The sequence below is a fragment of the Cynocephalus volans genome, chromosome 1, assembly GCF_027409185.1.
Source record: "Cynocephalus volans isolate mCynVol1 chromosome 1, mCynVol1.pri, whole genome shotgun sequence".
Lineage (NCBI taxonomy): Eukaryota > Metazoa > Chordata > Mammalia > Dermoptera > Cynocephalidae > Cynocephalus > Cynocephalus volans.
Window position 1 is genome coordinate 122,311,985 of NC_084460.1, and position 18,497 is coordinate 122,330,481.

The window sequence follows — 18,497 nt, forward strand, 5'->3', positions numbered from 1 at the left end:
GCAAAGCTTCCAGTGGTCTCTTGGCACTGTCTGGTGAGGCCTTGGGGAGTTTGGGTGGGCACCAGTGTGCCAGACCCCTGCCAGCACCTCCTGCATTCCCAGGCAACTGAAGCCACATCTTTTGGCTCAGTTGCTCAGACACCATTCCAGTTCTGGCAAGTGCCAGGATGATCCATTTGCCCTCTGCTGAGAAGCACCCCTGCTAACTCCAACCTTCCAGCGGGAGCATGCGGGCTGAATGAGTGGAGGCGGCATGGCAGGAGTGTCACCTCCACCTCAAGGGGACCCTGCCTGCCCTATGTCAGACACCCCCAGCCATCACTGCACACACCAGGGACAGGCAAATTCAGGATGCACCACATGGGCTCTTGCAACAACAACAGAAAGGTGGATTCAGGTGGGAAGAAGAGAAAGAGGGACCACGAGAAGCCGAGTCACAGCAGCAGCGTTCTCGCTCCTGCTGTCTGAGAGCTTGGTTTCTGCCTCTGGGGCATGCTGCTCAGCTCAAGGGCACCTGGTTCCCAGGTGGGAGTCGCTCACACTGAGGGAGGGCTGAGGAGGGACGCTGCGGGAACCGTGTGTGTGCGCGCACACGAGAGTGCGTGTGTGTCTGTGTGTGCGTGTGTCTGTGTGTGTGTGTCTGTGTGTGAGTGTGTCTCTGTGTGTGTGTCTGTGTGTGAGTGTGTCTCTGTGTGTGTGTCTCTGTGTGTGTGTGTGTGTGTGCGTGTGTCTCTGTGTGTGTGTCTCTGTGTGTGTGTGTCTCTGTGTGCGTGTGTCTCTGTGTGTGTGTGTGTCTGTGTGTGCGTGTGTCTGTGTGTGTGTGTCTGTGTGTGAGTGTGTCTCTGTGTGTGTGTCTCTGTGTGCGTGTCTCTGTGTGTGTGTGTCTCTGTGTGCGTGTGTCTCTGTGTGTGTGTGTCTCTGTGCGTGTGTCTGTGTGTGTGTCTGTGTGTGAGTGTGTCTCTGTGTGTCTGTGTGTGCGTGTGTCTGTGTGTGTGTGTCTGTGTGTGTGTCTCTGTGTGTGTGTGTCTCTGTGTGTGTGTCTCTGTGTGTGTGTGTGTCTGTGTGTGCGTGTGTCTCTGTGTGTGTGTCTCTGTGTGCGTGTGTCTCTGTGTGCGTGTGTCTCTGTGTGTGTGTCTGTGTGTCTGTGTGTGTGTCTGTGTGTGTGTCTGTGTGTGCGTGTGTCTGTGTGTGTCTGTGTGTGAGTGTGTCTCTGTGTGCATGTGTCTCTGTGTGCGTGTGTCTGTGTGTGTGTCTGTGTGTGAGTGTCTCTGTGTGCATGTGTCTGTGTGCGTGTGTCTGTGTGTGTGTCTCTGTGTGTGTGTCTGTGTGTGTCTGTGTGAGTGTGTCTCTGTGTGCATGTGTCTCTGTGTGCGTGTGTCTGTGTCTGTGTGTGAGTGTGTCTCTGTGTGTGTGTGTCTGTGTGTGTGTGTCTCTGTGTGCGTGTGTCTGTGTCTGTGTGTGAGTGTGTCTCTGTGCGTGTCTGTGTGCGTGTGTCTGTGTGTGTGTCTGTGTGTGTGTGTGTGTGTCTGTGTGTGAGTGTGTCTCTGTGTGCGTGTGTCTGTGTGTGTCTGTGTGTGAGTGTGTCTCTGTTTGTGTGTGTCTCTGTGTGCGTGTGTGTCTCTGTGTGCATGTGTCTCTGTGCGTGTCTGTGCGTGTCTGTGTGTGTGTCTCTGTGTGCATGTGTCTCTGTGTGTGTGTCTCTGTGTGTGTGTGTCTGTGTGTGTGTGTCTGTGTGTGTCTGTGTGTCTGTGTGTGAGTGTGTCTCTGTGTGCGTGTCTCTGTGTGCGTGTGTCTGTGTGTCTGTGTGTGCGTGTGTCTGTGTGTGTGTTTGTGTGTGTGGCTCTGTGTGCGTGTGTCTGTGTGCATGTGTCTGTGTGTGTGTGTCTGTGTGTGAGTGTGTCTCTGTGTGCGTGTGTCTGTGTGTGTCTGTGTGCGTGTGTGTCTCTGTGTGCATGTGTCTCTGTGCGTGTCTGTGTGTGTGTCTGTGTGTGCATGTCTCTTTGTGCATGTCTCTGTGTGTGTGTCTCTGTGTGTGTGTCTGTGTGTGAGTGTGTCTCTGTGTGCGTGTCTCTGTGTGCGTGTGTCTGTGTGTCTGTGTGTGTGTTTGTGTGTGTGTCTCTGTGCGTGTGTCTGTGTGCATGTGTCTGTGTGTGTGTGTCTGTGTGTGAGTGTGTCTCTGTGTGCGTCTGTGTGCGTGTGTCTGTGTGTCTGTGTGTGAGTGTGTCTCTGTGTGTGTGTGTCTGTGTGTGCGTGTGTCTGTGTCTCTGTGTGCGTGTGTCTGTGTGCGTGTGTGTGTCTGTGTGTGTGTCTGTGTGTGTGTCTGTGTGTGCGTGTGTCTCTGTGTGCGTGTGTCTGTGTGTGCGTGTGTCTGTGTGCCTGTGTGTGTGTGTCTGTGTGTGTGTGTGTGTGTGTGTGTGTGTGTGAGACCCCCTTGTGAATAAGGTTGGGTATGTGCAGTGGGATCCCTGAGTTTGGGGTCTGTTGAGCAGAGTAAAGGTTTAGGTTGCAGCAGAAGGGATGAGACAGACTCCATGGGAATCCATTTGAGTTAGTGGACAAGAGCCTGGGCCTGAAGGGGGACAGGCCAGGGACCTGGTCAGTCTGCTCCCTGCCAGCTAACAAGTAGTAAATACACAGTTTTAAGGAAATGCACAGAAAGAAAAATGCAAATTGAGTCAAGACCTTCATTTTAAATGTTGATGGTAAAGCAGCAGCTCAAGGTGTACCAATGTGATGAGGAGGCCCATGGGAGAGGCCCGGCCTTCCCCAGGGCTCTGGACTTGGACATTCATAGACCTGGTCAGTGACACCAAGGGCTCAGGCCAGCACTCTCCCTCCCCCAGGGGCCCTCCCCAAAGCAAAAAGCAGTTGGCTGCCCCTCCTGTTGTCACCCCAGCCCTTTAATGTCCTGCAGACTTTGTACTGCATGACCAGGATGGTCAAGAGGGGAGGAAGGGGGCAGAGGAGGGGGAGAGGAGAGCAGGACCAGCACAGGACAGAAGGGTGGGAGGGAGTGAGAGGGTGCTGGAGCCGCTGGAGATGGGAGAAGAGAGGGGAGAGGAAGGAGAAGGCAGCCTCCAGCAAGCAGGAAAGGGGCGTGCTGGTAAGTCACTGTTCAAAATTCTTGGAAAGTTGTTTTTTTTGTGATATTTGGTGTGAGTGGCATCTTTATTATTTCAGCTGTTAAGGGAGGCAGTTTGGACTGTAAGCACTGGCTTGGCAGATGTATTAATCGCTGTTAGGACAAAGAACCTTGGAAGAATTATCAGTAAGGGCTGTAACTGGGGAAGGGACAGTCTCAGGATGAGGAAGCTGCAGGGAAGGAAAAGTGTATGGAGGAACAGGGCCCTCTGGCCTCTGCAGCAGCCCGTGGGCAGGAGGCTCCCACCTGGCTGGGCACAGTGTCCTGGGGGCTGGCATCACGGTGCAGCCTCCTGGCCCCACGCAGCCTGTCCGCCTGAGTCTCCAGGCTGGGGATGCAGACAGGCTCCAGCAGCTGCTGTGCAGACCACTGGCTTTGGGTTAAACTCACCCAAAATCTTTGAGAAAAATGCAACAGGACAACTTTTGCCTTCACTTAACAACAGTCCACTGAAGATGAGGCTAAGCTGGGAATCAGCTGGGCCAGTGCGGGCAGCCCGCGAGGAGCTCAGAGCCCATGGCTGGTGGTGTGGATGTGCCACTAAAGGCTGCCGAGACTCCTAGGGGCCCTCAGCTGGGGCTAGAGCAGAGACAGAGCGCCTTGATGCTGCATCGACCTGGCAGCTCATGGAGAAAATCAGAAATCTCTCTTTTTGTATTTTCAAACCAAGTCCTCGGGAATGGATCACCCAGCATTTGCTAAGCTCCCTGTTGGCCCAACAGAGTGCTCCATGCTGGGTCACAGAGATGACGGGTCATCCTGTGTCCTTGTCCTGGCAACCTGAGCCTTATCTGAAACTGCAAGTCCTGGGGCTGCTTGTCACCTCCTCCAAATCCTCCTTGGATCCAACCCCTTCCCACTGTAGGGAACCCTCCATTCTGCTACAACAGGTCAGACCCCAACACACATGTCTCATTTTGTGGAAATTCATAGATTAATGCTAAATAGAGCTTTGAGTTTGACCGTCAATAAGGACCCCTCCCACTCTCAGCTCTGCCCTGTGGAAATGAACAGAACAGTAGTCAGACCCATGGCAGGCAGCTCCTTACCTGCTGCGTCCCCAACCGCCTCTGGCCTTACAAGAATACACTGGTTCTCCAATAGCAAAAAAGCTGTTGCAGGTAACTGGAGTTTAATTTTTTAAGTGCAAAATTTGTGAACTCCCATAGGTTTTCTGTGTGCTCTGTGTGCTGGGGGCAGGTGGGGGAGTGAGTGTGCATGAGTGTGTACACGGGAAGGGGGCTGAGCAGCTGAGTAATTTTCTGTTTCCATCTGAGCAAGTGGCAGAATTGGAACGGGACCCTCTGAGCCCAGGGCCCAGGAGGAGGAGCGAAGAGGTTTCGGGGAATATGGGAAGGAACATGGGGACAGGAGGAGCTTAGATACGTGGGTTTAGCCTGTGGATGAAATGGAGTCACAGTGGCTCCCAGCAGCTAGCACAGAGCCTGTCCCTGAGGAAGAACTCAGCTGCATTCGCCAGATGAAGGAAGGAACTACTGAGCGACAGTCTCTATGTCCAAGCCCGTGGGTAGACTGTAGAGAGAAGATCAGCGCAGCTTCTCACAGCCCCAGCGCTGGTGGCCTCCATGTTTTCGGTTCTCTCTTTTCTCATACTCCTCTCTTTCTCCGTCCTTCTGTTTAGGGCTTTGAAGACCCCAAGGACAAGTGAGTAATATGCCCTTCTTTATTCCTGCTCCCTCTGTCTGCGGGATGTCACCGCATCTGTCTTGTGCTCAGTTTCCACATGCTCCATGGAAAATGATCCCAGTCAGCTGAGACTGAACAGAGCCCACGATGGCCGACAGGTGGTCAGCCGCGGCCCCAGACAGGCCAGGACAGCCAGGCCCTGGCCACCCGGTGGAAGGGCTGGGCCTCAGCACTGCCCGTTTTATCCCCACTCCGCACGCATGCACAGCCACACACCCAGGCACGCACTCTGCACACACGCGTGCGGCTCCCTTAGGAAAATGCAGACCTTGCACAGTGGTCAGCAGCGCCTGGAGGGAGTGACCTCCTCCTCCACCTCCCAGTTCTTGGACCATCAGAAATTCCACTCAAGGACTGGGCTCCCCCTGAGAAATAGGGTTTTTAGGTCCAGCACCCAGAGATTATGAAGCCTGCTTCCCAAGAGTGGCTGAGCCGGAAACCAGGCAGACCACAGTCCCTGTGACAGAAGTCTCACCTTTGTTTCAGGGTGAGGATACAGCTGGAGAGAAGAGAGCAGAGACTGTTACCTGTAGGGGAAAGAACAATTAAACCTTCAGTGATAATTCACAGTGTTATTATAATATAATAATAGAATAGATTAATACAGTCAGGAAAGCCTTATTGTCAGCGAGGTCCTCCAGCCAGTGGGTGCGAGCCTCGGGCAGCTTCCCACGAGTCTGTGTAGTTAAGAGCGTGGGCTCAGGCTCCTGGCTGACCTGGTCTCAATCCCAGCTCCCCCACTCCTGATCAGGGCTGATGGTGGGTGGCTGCCAGGCCTCTGCTCAGTCCAGGTGGACATGCACAGTCAGCCCTCTAATGGTGCCCCTTGTGGCCTGCCTGGCTCATATCTGTGCCTCCTGCTCCCCAGGAATGCCCAGGAAAGTGCAAACCCTGAGGACGAAGTGGATGAGTTTCTGGGTCGGGCCATCGACGCCAGGAGCATCGACAGGTTGCGATCTGAGCATGTCCGCAAGTTCCTCTTGACCTTTAGGGAGCCTGACTTGGAGAAGAAGGTACAGTACCCTGGCTGGGAAGGAGGCCCTGGGCAGAACCAGGACCAGGGGGAGGGGACAAGACAATAGGACCACTTCCTCCTCTGTCTCCAGCACCGTGGAAGGAGCCTCTTCTTGTTGCCTCAGTTTCCCCAACTCGGATGCTGTGCTGCCCTGGGAGATGGGAGTTCTAGGGAGACTTCCTTAGTTAGAAGGAGTAAATCTTAACCTCTCTATGCCTCAGTTTCCTTATCTAGGAAACAGGGATATTTAACATCCTTACCTCATAGGATCATAGTGAGGATTAAATGAGTTCATATGTGTGAAACACATAAAACAGTCCCAGCCATATACCAGATGTTCAATAAATGTCAGCGTTATTTGTGCTACTATTGCTGTTATCATCATCATTACCAATGGGCCACCCAGCTACTTTTGGCACACTGGAACCTCCAGGTATTAAAGATGGCAGGGGCAGTCAAGATCTCTGTGTCCCATCTCCTTAAATCGTAAATGAGAACGCTAAAGCTCAGAGTGGCTGGGTGACTTTCTCTAGGCCACCCAGTGAAATAGTGACAGATCCAGAGCCACACCTTGGTCCAGGCATTCTCTTCGTACCAGGCGGCAGGGTCTCCCCAGTGTTCAGTTAAAAAGGGCTCGTGTGAACTCATGTCAGCATGAAATGAGGCAAACCTAATAGCAGAATAAGACTGTGGAAAGAGAAATTATTGTGTTTACCAGCACGGACCTGACTTACGTATCACTCTCTCTGGGGGACCAACTGTGCCAGCACCGACCCCTACTAGTGCAACTGGTTGGTGTCACAGGAGGATCTGGGGCTGGGAGTCAGGACCTTGAATATGACTTTGGACAAGTCATGGAACCTCTCTGAGCCCTGGTGTGCTCGTCTCTGAAGCAAAGGTAACAGTAGTCCTGTGCCAGCTTCCCGGGCAGCTGTGAGAGTGGCTGATGATGCCTTGGACACCTAGTGTATTTCCCGGCATATAGATGGTGCCTAGCAATGATAGCCATGAGCATTATGAATTACCCTGATAGTGACCTGGCCTGTAGAAAGTTGCTGGTTTGACACACTTCCCAGTCCCTCTCAACAGCACCGCCCTATGGTGGGTTTGGACTGGTCTCTCGTGATCTAAGTCTAGCTCTGGTTCCCAGGTCTTCCCTGTCCTGGGAGTGGGCTGCACAGGTGACCAGCCCCAAGTGGCTGCTCTGGGTGTGTGTGGGAGCTGGGAGCCTCCGCCCCTCACCCTGTGTCTCCTCTCAGTACTCCAAGCAGGTGGATGACCGCTTTGGTGCCTACGTGGCCTGTGCCTCTCTCGTCTTCCTCTTCATCTGTTTTGTCCAAATCACCATCGTGCCCCAGTAAGTACCCCAATCCCTCTTGGGCCCGCTCCTCCAGCTGCAGGGGCTCCCAGGAGTGGGAGGGGATGGTCACTCAGGAGAGCAGAGAAGGGAGTCTGGGCTCAACCTGCTCAGGCAGGGAGAAAGGTTTCCAAAGGTGTCCTCGATAGGACTAGGAAACCAGGGGTGTGACCTCTTGGGCCAGGGAGGCAACGTGCTCATTCCAGGGCAGGAGACTTCTCACTGGGCGCTGCACTGTCATTCCATCCCATTTAACCCACACTGTGGCCCTATCGAGTCATCCCAGGTATTCACCAGGCTGGTTTCTGCGTGACCTTTGGTTCTTGAAAAAAACCCAATATATCTTCAAAAGATAAAGGTTTTCCACTACTCTGGTTATTTCAAAGAATGGACTTCAGGTTCTGAAGGCATTTCACAAAGAGGTGCTCCTGAACTCTTCTGAGGACTGGCTGTGTCACTGAGAGAACCTGTGGCTCCCATCAAGAAAACTTTGAAGTGGGCAGTGGGCTTTGGCAATGAACTGTTAAGTCATTCACATTTGAGTCACGCTTAGGAGATGAACATAATAGCCCTATGTATGTGTATATGTATTTGTGTGTGTGCATGCATATTTGTGTGTATGTATACATATATAGTATATGTGTATGTACACATTTTTATTTTTTATTATGCAATCATTAAACATACAAAAAAGTAACATAACCAACACCCATCCCCTCCAAGTGACAGTCCCCATACTTACATGCATAATCCTGCCTCTTGGCACTTTTCTTTCTCTACAGCATGGCTTGATGGCTGAGTCATCCCAGTTACCTGCTCTGTCTGCAGGGGCTTCATTCCCTTCTCTGGCCACAGCCCCAAGTGACTAAGACATTGACAGAGGTCATTCTCTAGCCATCCCCTCTCTAGGGAAGCCTTACAAGCTACTTTAAAGGTTTTTCCTTCCCTCTGAAGAGAATTCTTTTCCCTACTTCCATTGGTGGAAGGCAGCTAAGTGCTGGCTTCTGCAGCAGCCTGGAACAAAGCCTCTATTTGAGCCCTCCCTGGCATGTTTGCCTGCCCCCTCAAGCCCTCCACTGGCTTTTAACCGCTAAAAATGCTTGGCATCTCCAGGCCACACTTCCTCTCTTGAAAGGCCACCTGGTGGTATGGTGGGATGTGCTGTGCCTCAGCCAGCCCCTGCCACAGGAGGGCCAGCTGGAAGTTCTGGATGGAAGTCACTTGCAGCTCTTTTGTCTGAGGGTTCCCACCTGTGGTCTGCCTCTGAAAGGAGGGAGGTCCTTGCATTTATCTTATTGAACTGGCTAGGAATAGGGGAGCAAAAACTGAGCAGGACTTGTGGGGCCTGGCAGTGGAAAAGGGACAGGGTTTAGGGTCTCTGCCTTCTGAAGAGACACATCATCCCTGTTTCTCAAAGTCTGGCTGGCTGGGCTGCTGACAGATGCATTTTCTATAAATGAAGGCTGTTTGTCAAATCAATGTTCAGCCTTTGAAGTTATTTGTCAAGCCCATGAGCAGTGACTCGGAGGGAATAACCAGCTGGATTTTTAACTGCGTTCTTCCGAGCTAAGTGAAGCAAGTCTGCGGGTAGCTAAGAATTAGGCAAAATATCGATCAGGTGTCACCCGGTTCTCCGTTCGGCTCCGCATGAGCTGCTGTTTACTGCAGGAAGGTGCAGGAGGTGGGAAGGGGAGGAGCCAGGCTGTGACGGGGAGGGCTCCTGGATGGACCAGCAAGGCTGTGTGAGTCCTTCTCACTGAGTCAGTGGAAAAGACGGGCAGTGAGTTTTGGAGACATAGAGCAACTTCAGGTTCCTTCTCAGGGGCTTTCAGAGCCCCAGGCCCTGTGGAGCTATAAGTACTGGCACTGGGACCTGCAGCCTCCTGCTGGGTGAGCCCAGGAAAGCTGCCGCCCTCCACCTGGACGTGGCTTCTACTCACCCTATCTTCTCCTCCAGCTCCGTGTTCATGCTGAGTTTCTACCTGGCCTGCTTCCTGCTGCTGACCTTGGTGGTGTTTGTGTCCGTCATCTACTCCTGTGTGAAGGTGAGTCTAGCAGGTGCCTGAGCTCAGCCCATTGGTGGGGGTGCTCCCAGGAGCTCGAGCATCGCTCTTGGCAGGGCATGCATGATGCTAGGCCACGACTCCTGGTAGGCACTGGCAGCAAGCTAGACTGGAGGTGGGTGTTTCACCAGTGAGAGCCCTGTTCTTATTGGCTGCTTCAGTTAGCCCTTGCAAATCTTTGCAACAAGAAGACACTATTGCTTCTGTTTGTCTACTCAGTATCAGGCAGGATGAAGGAAAGGCACCTAGCACATAGGCTGGCCCGGAGTAGTGGTCGGTAAACATTTGCTGAGAGAGTGAGTGTGGAAGAGATCTCTCTTGACACCCCCTTCAGTGTTCCCACGTGCCCTGGAACTCACCCTGGGAGGCCCTCAGAGATTAGGGATTTTGAGCTGTACTTCATATCCATGACGAGTGAGGCCCCAGAGTAGTTCAGTGTCTCAGACAGGGCCACACAGCTAGCTGATGTCGGCAGCACACGCCTGGGAACAGGAATGTGGCTCCCTGTTCTATGTGTCTCTCCCACATCTTCTCTTGGGCTTGCATGCCCTCTGTCCAGGCTGTGTCCCTCATCGGGACCTGACCCCAGGCCATTCTGATCTATGCTAGAAATCACTAAGGGTCTCATTTTCCTTGCCCTCCAAGGTTCTCCCTCTCTTCCTTCAGCAGTGGTTTAAGAATTACCTGACAGGCCATCCTGGCCCCCAGGAAGCACGTTGTCCCTGGGCAGACAGGCACACTCCCCAGCATCTGCCCAACCCCTCTCTGCTCTTCCCTGACACTCACTCGGAACTAAGCCCTGGGGGCTGTGGGGTGCCATCACTCCCTACACACTCTGCAGTGAGCAGCATGTTCTCCTGAAAGGACTGGACCTTTGTCACCTCCAGAGTCCCCTTTTTCTCCTCACCCTCCAAAGAGGGTCCTTCATTAGTCTATTAACTATTTAGTCACCCATGATCAAAGTCTTGGTGGGCTGATTGTCAGAACTGGAAGGGACCTTAGGAATCATCTGGTGTGGTTCAGCCCTCTCCCAGCAGGTGCAGAGGTGGACGCCCAGGGAGGGGCGGGTCGGGCAAGTTGGTTTGAGAGGGCAAGTGGGGCCAGTGCTCAGCCAGGGCTGTGCTGCATCATAGGTTTAAGCCTGTTGCCCTGCACCTCCACCAGCACAGCACCCCTTCCTCCAGGCCACAGCCCCCTCCTGCCTGTGTTCAGTCACCTCCTGCCTTTTGGTCTTGCCGCAGCCTGCTGTATCGCTAGTGGGCAGTTCCACTTTCTTCATCCCATGGCTATAAAGGGACACGTATATTCACAATAGCTGAAGGTGGAAACAACCCAAGTGTCCCTCAAGAGATGAATAAGTAAACAAGACGAGGTATACCACGGCAGCAGAGTGTTATTCAGCCGTAAGAAGGAATGAAGTGCTGTTTCAAGTGCGTGTGAGCCTTGAAAAGGTCGTGCTGGGTGAAAGAAGCCAGACACAGAAGGTCACATATTGTATGATTCCATTTATATAAAATATCCAGAAAGGGTAAATTCATAGAGACAGAAAATAGATTAGAGGTTACCAGCAGTTGGCAGTAGGGAGAATGGGAAGTTACTGCTTAATGGGTACAGAGTTTCTCTTTGGGGTGATGAAAGGGTTTTGGAAAGACCAATGATGCTAGCACAACATTGTGAATGTTGCTAATGCCGCTGAACAGTACACTTAAAAACTGCTAAAATGGCAAATTTTATGTTGTATATATTTTACAACAGTAAAAAAGTCACGACAACCTAGAAAACAAAGCACACCCTAGCTAAAATGATCTCTTAAAAGTATTTTGCTGAACCCCCCCAAAATATTTCTTTTAAAAATTAAGTTATAAACTGAATCAAAGTCATTATTTGTTTGTTTCAGGCACTTAGTTGAGCCCGTTCAAATTAGAATCAAAGACTATATGTAGTCTACCATATTTTAACCAGAACCTAGATTTTCTCTTTTCTGTTAGCGGCTTTGAGCTATACTGACTTCGTTCTGTCTGAGTTCCCTGATTTGCCTGTGTATCTGGAGGTCAGTGGGGGAGGACAGGTAGGACAGGCCCATTCCCTGCCTGCAACTGCCTACACTGGCCATCTAAGTTAGTACTTTGGTCTAATAAATTCTTTTTCCCACTGTTCAAGATTATTTGTGAAAATCATCCCTGCCTCCTTTTGTATTGTTGAATCTACCTGTCTTGTTAGCAACGTCAAATCCAATAAGCTTGTTCTCCATTCCTTTATCTAGTCCAGTGATTTTTCTGACTCTGTTCTGAGGAGACCTCAGGTTCCTTAGGGGGAGGCTGGTGGGTGGAACACACACCTCCCTGCCCCCAATCCAAGCAAACACTGTCCCCCTTTATCTCCCCCACCCCACACCCCCACACCCTTCAGGCAAGAGGAGACTGCTCCCTCCATCTTTTTTTTTAAGTATTGACAGCTCTTATTTTTATTTTGTTTTATTTTTATTTTTAAAAATTTATTACTATCGGGCCGAGCCCGTGGCGCACTCGGTAGGGTGCTGCGCTGGGAGCGCAGCGACGACGCTCCCGCCGCGGGTTCGGATCCTATATAGGAATGACCAGTGCACTCACTGGCTGAGTGCCGGTCACGAAAAAGACAAAAAAAAAAAAAAAAAAAAAAATTTATTACTATCATTATTATTTTTAACATTCTAAGATGTTGCGGAGCAGTTGGGGGTCAGGGGGAGAGGGGAAGGGGAAGAGGATAGGGTGGGAGGAGGAGGAAGGAGGGGGTGTGACCGAGGCCCATGGCATCCCCTCATTCTGGCAGGGGAGCCCAGGGGGCTTCTAGCAGTGGCTCAGTTGTCACTGGGCTGGATGCAGATGTTGGGGGGTGTGGCTGAGGCCCTCTGCCCCCCACTGCTCCCGCTCAGGAGCCTGGGGTGCTTCTTGCAGTTGCTCAGTGGTCATCGCTGGGCTGGATGCACGTGGGGTGTGGCTGAGGTCCTCGGCCTTACCCTACCCTGGCTTGATAGCCTGGGGGCTTTCCGTCCTTTTGGGTTTTATAGATGTTCTTTGGTGGTGTTAGATCTTTGCTGGTTAATATCAGAACTTTGTCTCTGATGTGTGGGTTTTTTGTTTTTTCTTTCAGTTCTGTTTTGGATTATTTGCTGTTCCCACCACTTAGTCTCTGTACTAGAACTAATTTGTTGTCCTTTGGTTACTTCTAAAATGGGAAAACTTCCTGTGGGAACCAGCACTTGAGCCCTGTGGTTGAACTAAATTGCTGCTTTGCTGCTAATACTCTGGGGAAGGCTTTTTGTGCAGCTCATGTTTTAATTGTTGCCCTTGTAAGCACTTCCAGGTCTTATGAGGTCCAGTACACCTGAGTTGTGTGGAAACTCTGGTCTGATCCTGAGCGTTTTCAGCAAACTGCACCCCCTGCAATTCTGCATTCCTGACCAGTCTCCACTGAGTGGGCCTGTGCTGACTGGGGGGCAGATCAGCTGTCCATGCTGTGCTCCAGTGTTCCCCTGGTGGCCCATCTCCTCTACTGCCTACACTCCAAACACTTCCCATTGGACAGGCCATGTGCTGGTCCCTTCCTATGACTCTGAGTGGCTCCTTTTTTCAGTTTTCTGTGGCCCCTCGCTCCTATGTGTGTCCACGGGAACACTGTGCGTGGTCTAGCTGGCCTGGGGACCAGCAAGGCCCTCTTCTCCCTGCTGACTCCAAGTAACTTCATATGAAGGGCACAGATGCAGCTTTTGCCAGCTCCTGCTCTGTGTGCTCAGCAGGGCCAGCCTTGAAGGAGCCAGGCCTCTGAACAGTCAGAATGATCCTTTCTTTCTCTCATCGTGGCTTCTCCCGCCTTCATGAACTCTGTAGGTCTCTCCTCCTCTTCCCCTGATCTCTAGCGGCCCCGGCTTGGCAGTTGTTGATTTTTAATAGTTGTAAATTTGTTGATTGTGGGAGAAGGTGATGCTGGGGACCATCTATTCTGCCATCTCGACTGGAAGTCCCTGCTACCTCCATCCTACAGGTGGAGAGCTTCAGTACAGAATTTGCTTGGAAAAAGACAAGTTCTGTCAAGTCTGGAACCTGCAGCCCTGGACAGCAGTTGACATGCCAAATAGACTCCTGTGTTGCCCTCGGGCCCGCGCTGCCTCCTTCTCTCCCAGCCTCTGATGAGCCATCTTCTTGGCATTACTCGTCTTCTGGAAAGCATGACCGAACCTGAAGAATGGTTTATAATTTGAGCTCCTTTTCCGTTTAATTATTCGTCTTTCCTCTTTATGGTGTGGATCAAACTATTTGCGTATTAAGACGTGAAAGGAGTAATTCCACCTTTTGGCCTGTGTGCAGCAGAGACGCAGGGCGCCGGCCTCTCTCTGGATGCCCTTGCACGCTGACTGAGGTGGAAGGAGAGTTTACCTGACCACCTGTCCAGGTATTGACATGAAGCTGACTGGACTGTGGTTTTTAGTGTCATTCTATTTTCCCTTTGAAAAACATTTGCCCTTTACTAGAGCTTGGAAATTTTTCATGCTGTTTCCAGTTTCTCAGAGGTCACGGTGAGTGGCTTTCTGATGAGATACGGTTGCTGACCCGAAGCCAGGCTGTTCTGTCAGACGCTATTTCTTTATTTCATTTACTTTTCCATTTTCCTGAAACAACTTGGACTTACTTTCTTAAGCTGTCCGTATGTTCACGTTTCTGAAGAAAGATACATGAAGTGTGGACTGCATTAGTCGCCTTCTGGGCCTGTCGGGAGCGGTGTCCCCTGCTCCTTTCTGTTAGAAGGTTTCCCCCTGCTTCCTAAGTGCTCTGGTAGCCCTTTTATCTGGGGCCTGTTTAATGCTTTCCTGACACAGCGTGGTGCAGTTCACACACCCCTAGCTTTCTCAGTGGGGCTAATTTTGTGCCTCGGGGCTCTAAGTTCTCGGAGCATCGGCTGCCTTACGGAGGCCCTGCTGTCCTTCGGAAGCCTTGCCTTACACCTCATTCCCCTGAGTACTTCCTTCTGGGTATGTCATCTTAGAGGACAGATCTGTACATCTGCACACATCACTCTTTCTCACCCCGGCATCTGTGCTGACCTGGGCCCCAGAACTGCTTTTCTTTGAGAAAACCATTTTAAATCCCTCTTCACCATCACACGGCGTCCACAGACTCAGACGATCTCCAATTGGAAGGGGCCTAAGCAATGAGGGGGCCCAGCCACCTACCTGAGGTTGGAGTCCCGAATGACAACCCTGCAAGGGGTGGACAGGCTGTTCTTGGTCACCTCCAGGGCTGGCAAGCTCAGCCATGTGTCCTGTCCCTGTGTCTTCCCCTTATCCCTGTAACTTCTGCTTCATCGTCTGACACGTGAAAGTGCCGGCACTTTTGCTGCCACCACCCAAATGGGTAGAAGAGGGCAGGTGTCTCCTTTCCCCACACTCTGATCTGTGCCCCCTGCCTTCACTGTGGCTCATTAGCACATCCTTATTCAGAAGGCCTGACTCTCCTTTCCAGCAGTACACAAAGGCCCAGCAGGAGAACCAGCTACATGGCAGTGTGTGTGAGTGTGTGTATGTGTGTGCACGTGCGTGCATGCGTGCGTGTGTGTGTGCGCGTGCGTGTGTGTGTGCGTGTGCGTGTAACTCTTCCTCATCCTCCAGCCTGCATCCCTGTGATTCCCAGGATCTGACTGTCTGAGCCCCTGGCATCCATGACCAGAGCCTCTTCTAGGCCTTGTCTGCTCTGTGCAGCCACTGAAAGAGCCTCTTCTCCTTTTCCCACAGTCTGAATGTGGCCTTGCTGGCTCTCCTTTCTGCCACTCCACCCTGACTCCTGGTCCACAGTTTGTAAAATAGGGTTACTGTGCAACCAGTACCCCGCACCTCCTAGGTATCTTCTACACTGTGAGGACTTTAGGATTCCCATGCTCTCCTTTCCACCATGCTCAGGGGCACATTTCCATTTGGGGGATGGAGAAGTCTTCTTTCCAGGAGGCATATTGTAGGTTCCTCCTGTGGCTTTCGAGTCAGACAGTCCAGGGTCCAGATCCAAGCTATGCCACTTTGAGCTGTGTATCCCAAGCCCATAAGGTGACTTTTATCGAATGTACTTTGCAGATGAGGAAACTGAGGCTCAGAGAGGTTAGGCAGCATTCTCTAGGTCCTAGAGCTAGGAAGAGCTATAGCTAGGATTTAAACCAAGATGGTTCTTGACTTCAGAGACCCTTCCCCTCCAGGACATTGCCGTTGTTTATATGTCCAGTCGACTCCTGAAAGGCCAGGTGCTGAGAACAGTAGTGTGGAGCCCTTGTGCCTGCCTCGTTGGGTCTCTGAGGTTTTCATATCTTTTTCTTTTTTCCTGAAGTAGGAGCTACTGCTTCTTTTATTAGGTCCTTGTCAAAGAGGCTGTTTTCTTAAACTTTTTGCCATCCAATTTCATCACCTTTTATCTCTGCCATACCCTGGTCCCACATCACAGACAGGGCCCCAGGGAGGTCATTGGTTTGCCTGGAGACACTCAGAGAAGCCAGGCTCAAAACTGTCCCTCACCGCAGTCATGGTTTATTATGTCCCCACTCCCATTTTTCGTGTTGAATTGATTTGAATTAATTAGATTGGGAATGTACTGGTTCTGAATTTAATTCTTAAAAAATTGGTTCTTTTTCTGAGCTCTGATTGTGAGCAGATGTTAAGTGATTGATTGGCACAGACACAATTACCCTGTTAAAAAATGTTCTCCAGGATCTGATTGCAGCTGTGATGCAGTCCTACAAAGAGACTCTGTCCCCAGTAAAGAGTTTTAAGACCTACAGTGGGGTTAGTAAAATTTTAGGGTTGACATGTAGATGAATTTTCTGATTATAGGAGATGATACGTTCTATAAACTGATACCAAGGCAGGATGCTGAATGTTCCAGAGACTTTAAAGAAAGCAGTGATTCCTGGGTTCCTAATGAGGTTCTAAAGTCAAGAGCAGATCTTTTTAAAGGGTGTCAAAGGAAGTCGGCTTGTAGCAAGCCAGCTCATAAAGACTCAATCATTCACTGAGGGGGGGATGCTAGAGCTACATCTAACATTCACCAGGAAGCCTATGTGCGGCTCCTGCTCCTCCACCACGATTCATAAAGAAAGTTTTGGCGTGTACTAATAACCTCTGCCTTAATCAGTCATTGCATTGGGGGTTGCAAAGTGATGAAGGAATGCCCTTAAGTCGGGCGGTAAGGTGATCAGAACTGAAACTGTTCCAGCAGCATGGGGCAGGAGTGGGGGGTCGGGGAGATGAAATGGCAAAATTTTAAGCAGTCAAAGATTAGAAATCATCTGTCACACGATTTCAGAGTGAGATCCTCATGCTAGTGCCAAAACACTTTCCCCAGCTGTGAAACCAAAAATTTCTTTAAATGGGACATAAGGACTTTCATTCTTATTGGCAGCATAGCTCTTTAAAATGCAAATATTAACTAATTTTTCTATTGCATTTAACAGCTTACAAAGCACTTGCAAATGCATCACTTCACTGAGTCTTCATAGCCACTCTGGGAGATGATATTCCCTGTTTACCAATAAGGAAACCAAAGCTCAGAGCAGTTGGTGATGTCCCCAGGACCCCACAGCTACTGAGAGGCTGAGCAGGGTTTTTTAAAATAAGAGCTTTATTAAGATATAATTCACATATCATAAAATTCACCTTTATAAAGGTGGATGAACTTGTAATTCACTAATTTTTAGTGTATTCACAAAGTTGTTGCAACTGTCAACCACTATCTAATTCCAGAACATTGTCATCATCCCAGAAAAGAACCCCATACCCTTAGCAATCACTCCTCATTCCCTGCTCACCACAGCCCCTGGCAGCCGCCAGTCTACTTTCTGTCTCTGTGAATTTGCATGTTCTGGACATCTCATGTAATTCAGATGACACAATGCGTGGTCTTGTGAGACTGGCTTCTTTCCCTTAGCATAATAGTCGCAAGGCTCATCCATGCTGTGGCATGCAACAGCACTTCATTCCTTTTTATGACTGAACAGTGTCCCACTGTGTGGATATATCACACTTTTTTAAAATCTTTTCGTCAATTGATAGACATTTGTGTAGTTTCCACTTCCAGGCCATTATGACTAATGCTGCCATGAACATAGGTGTTCTATTCATCTATGCAAGTCCCTGTTTTCAGTTGTTCAGGGCATATAACCAGAAGTGGAGTTAGCTGGATCCTGTGATAATTCTATGTTTCATTCTTTTGAGGAGCCCCACACTGTTTTCCACAGCAGCTGCACCATTTTACATTCCTGCCAGCAGTGCACAGGGTTCCAGTTTCTCCACATTCTCACCAGTACCTTTTTCACTTTCATGATAGTGTTATTTGAAGCACAAAATCTTTAAATTTTGAAGTCCAATTTCTTTCTTTTTTTTCCCTTTTTTCTTTTTGCTTGTGCTTTTGGTGTCATCTCTAAGAAATCATTGCCTAATCCAAAGTCACAAAGATCAACTCATATGTTTTCTTCCAGGAGTTTTATAGTTTTAGTTCTTACATTTAGGTCTCTGATCTGTTTTGAATTAATTTTTGCATATGGTATAGGGCAGGGATCCACCTTCACTCTTTTGCATGTGGGTATGCATTTGTCCCAGCACCATTTGTTGGAAATTCATTCTTTCTGCATTGAATTTTCTTGGTATTTTTGCAAAATCAATTGACCATACATGTAAGGATTTATTTCTAGACTCTCACTCTATTCAATTTATCTTTATATCTATTAAGCAGGATTTTAATACAAGCTTATGGTCTCTGAATCACACACATCTTTTCTTCTACCACACAAGAGGATTCAGAGAGCCTCCTTTATTATCCCAGAGGGAAGGGTTTTTTCAGAACAGTGCCACAGGCTTGGTGGTGTATGAACACACCTGGGCAGCTCGCCTGCTGGGGAAATGGAATCCCAGGTCCTCACCTCTCAGCCTATAGCCTGTATGGCTGCCAGTCCTCCGCCACTACTGCAGCCCTTCCTGTGGTCTGTCCTTCCCTGTGCTGTGGTCCCCTTTCCTTCTGCTGAATAGCAAGTGGCCTTGCTGGGAGGGTGGAGGAAGATTCTGGGGTGGGAAGGATACACTGCTTCCCTACGCACACAGCCAGCCCAAAGCCCAGGACTGGGGTGAGCAGGGCCAGTACTTGTTGTCAAGAACTGTGAGGGGTCTGAGGTGTGATTTTACTTTACTTAACAAGCTAATAAATCAGC

The 18,497-nt window shown here is 50.2% G+C and overlaps 1 protein-coding gene across 1 annotated transcript in view; it reads left to right on the forward strand.

The window, feature by feature from the left end:
* ADCY5 (adenylate cyclase 5) overlaps positions 1–18,497 on the forward strand; it is a 150,839-nt gene that overhangs the window by 111,582 nt on the left and 20,760 nt on the right. Inside the window, exons 9-12 of the mRNA XM_063107084.1 lie at positions 4,785–4,807; positions 5,718–5,862; positions 7,124–7,221; positions 9,179–9,266. Of these exons, the coding sequence (XP_062963154.1) occupies positions 4,785–4,807; positions 5,718–5,862; positions 7,124–7,221; positions 9,179–9,266 (354 nt within the window). The remainder of the gene's footprint in view (positions 1–4,784; positions 4,808–5,717; positions 5,863–7,123; positions 7,222–9,178; positions 9,267–18,497) is intronic.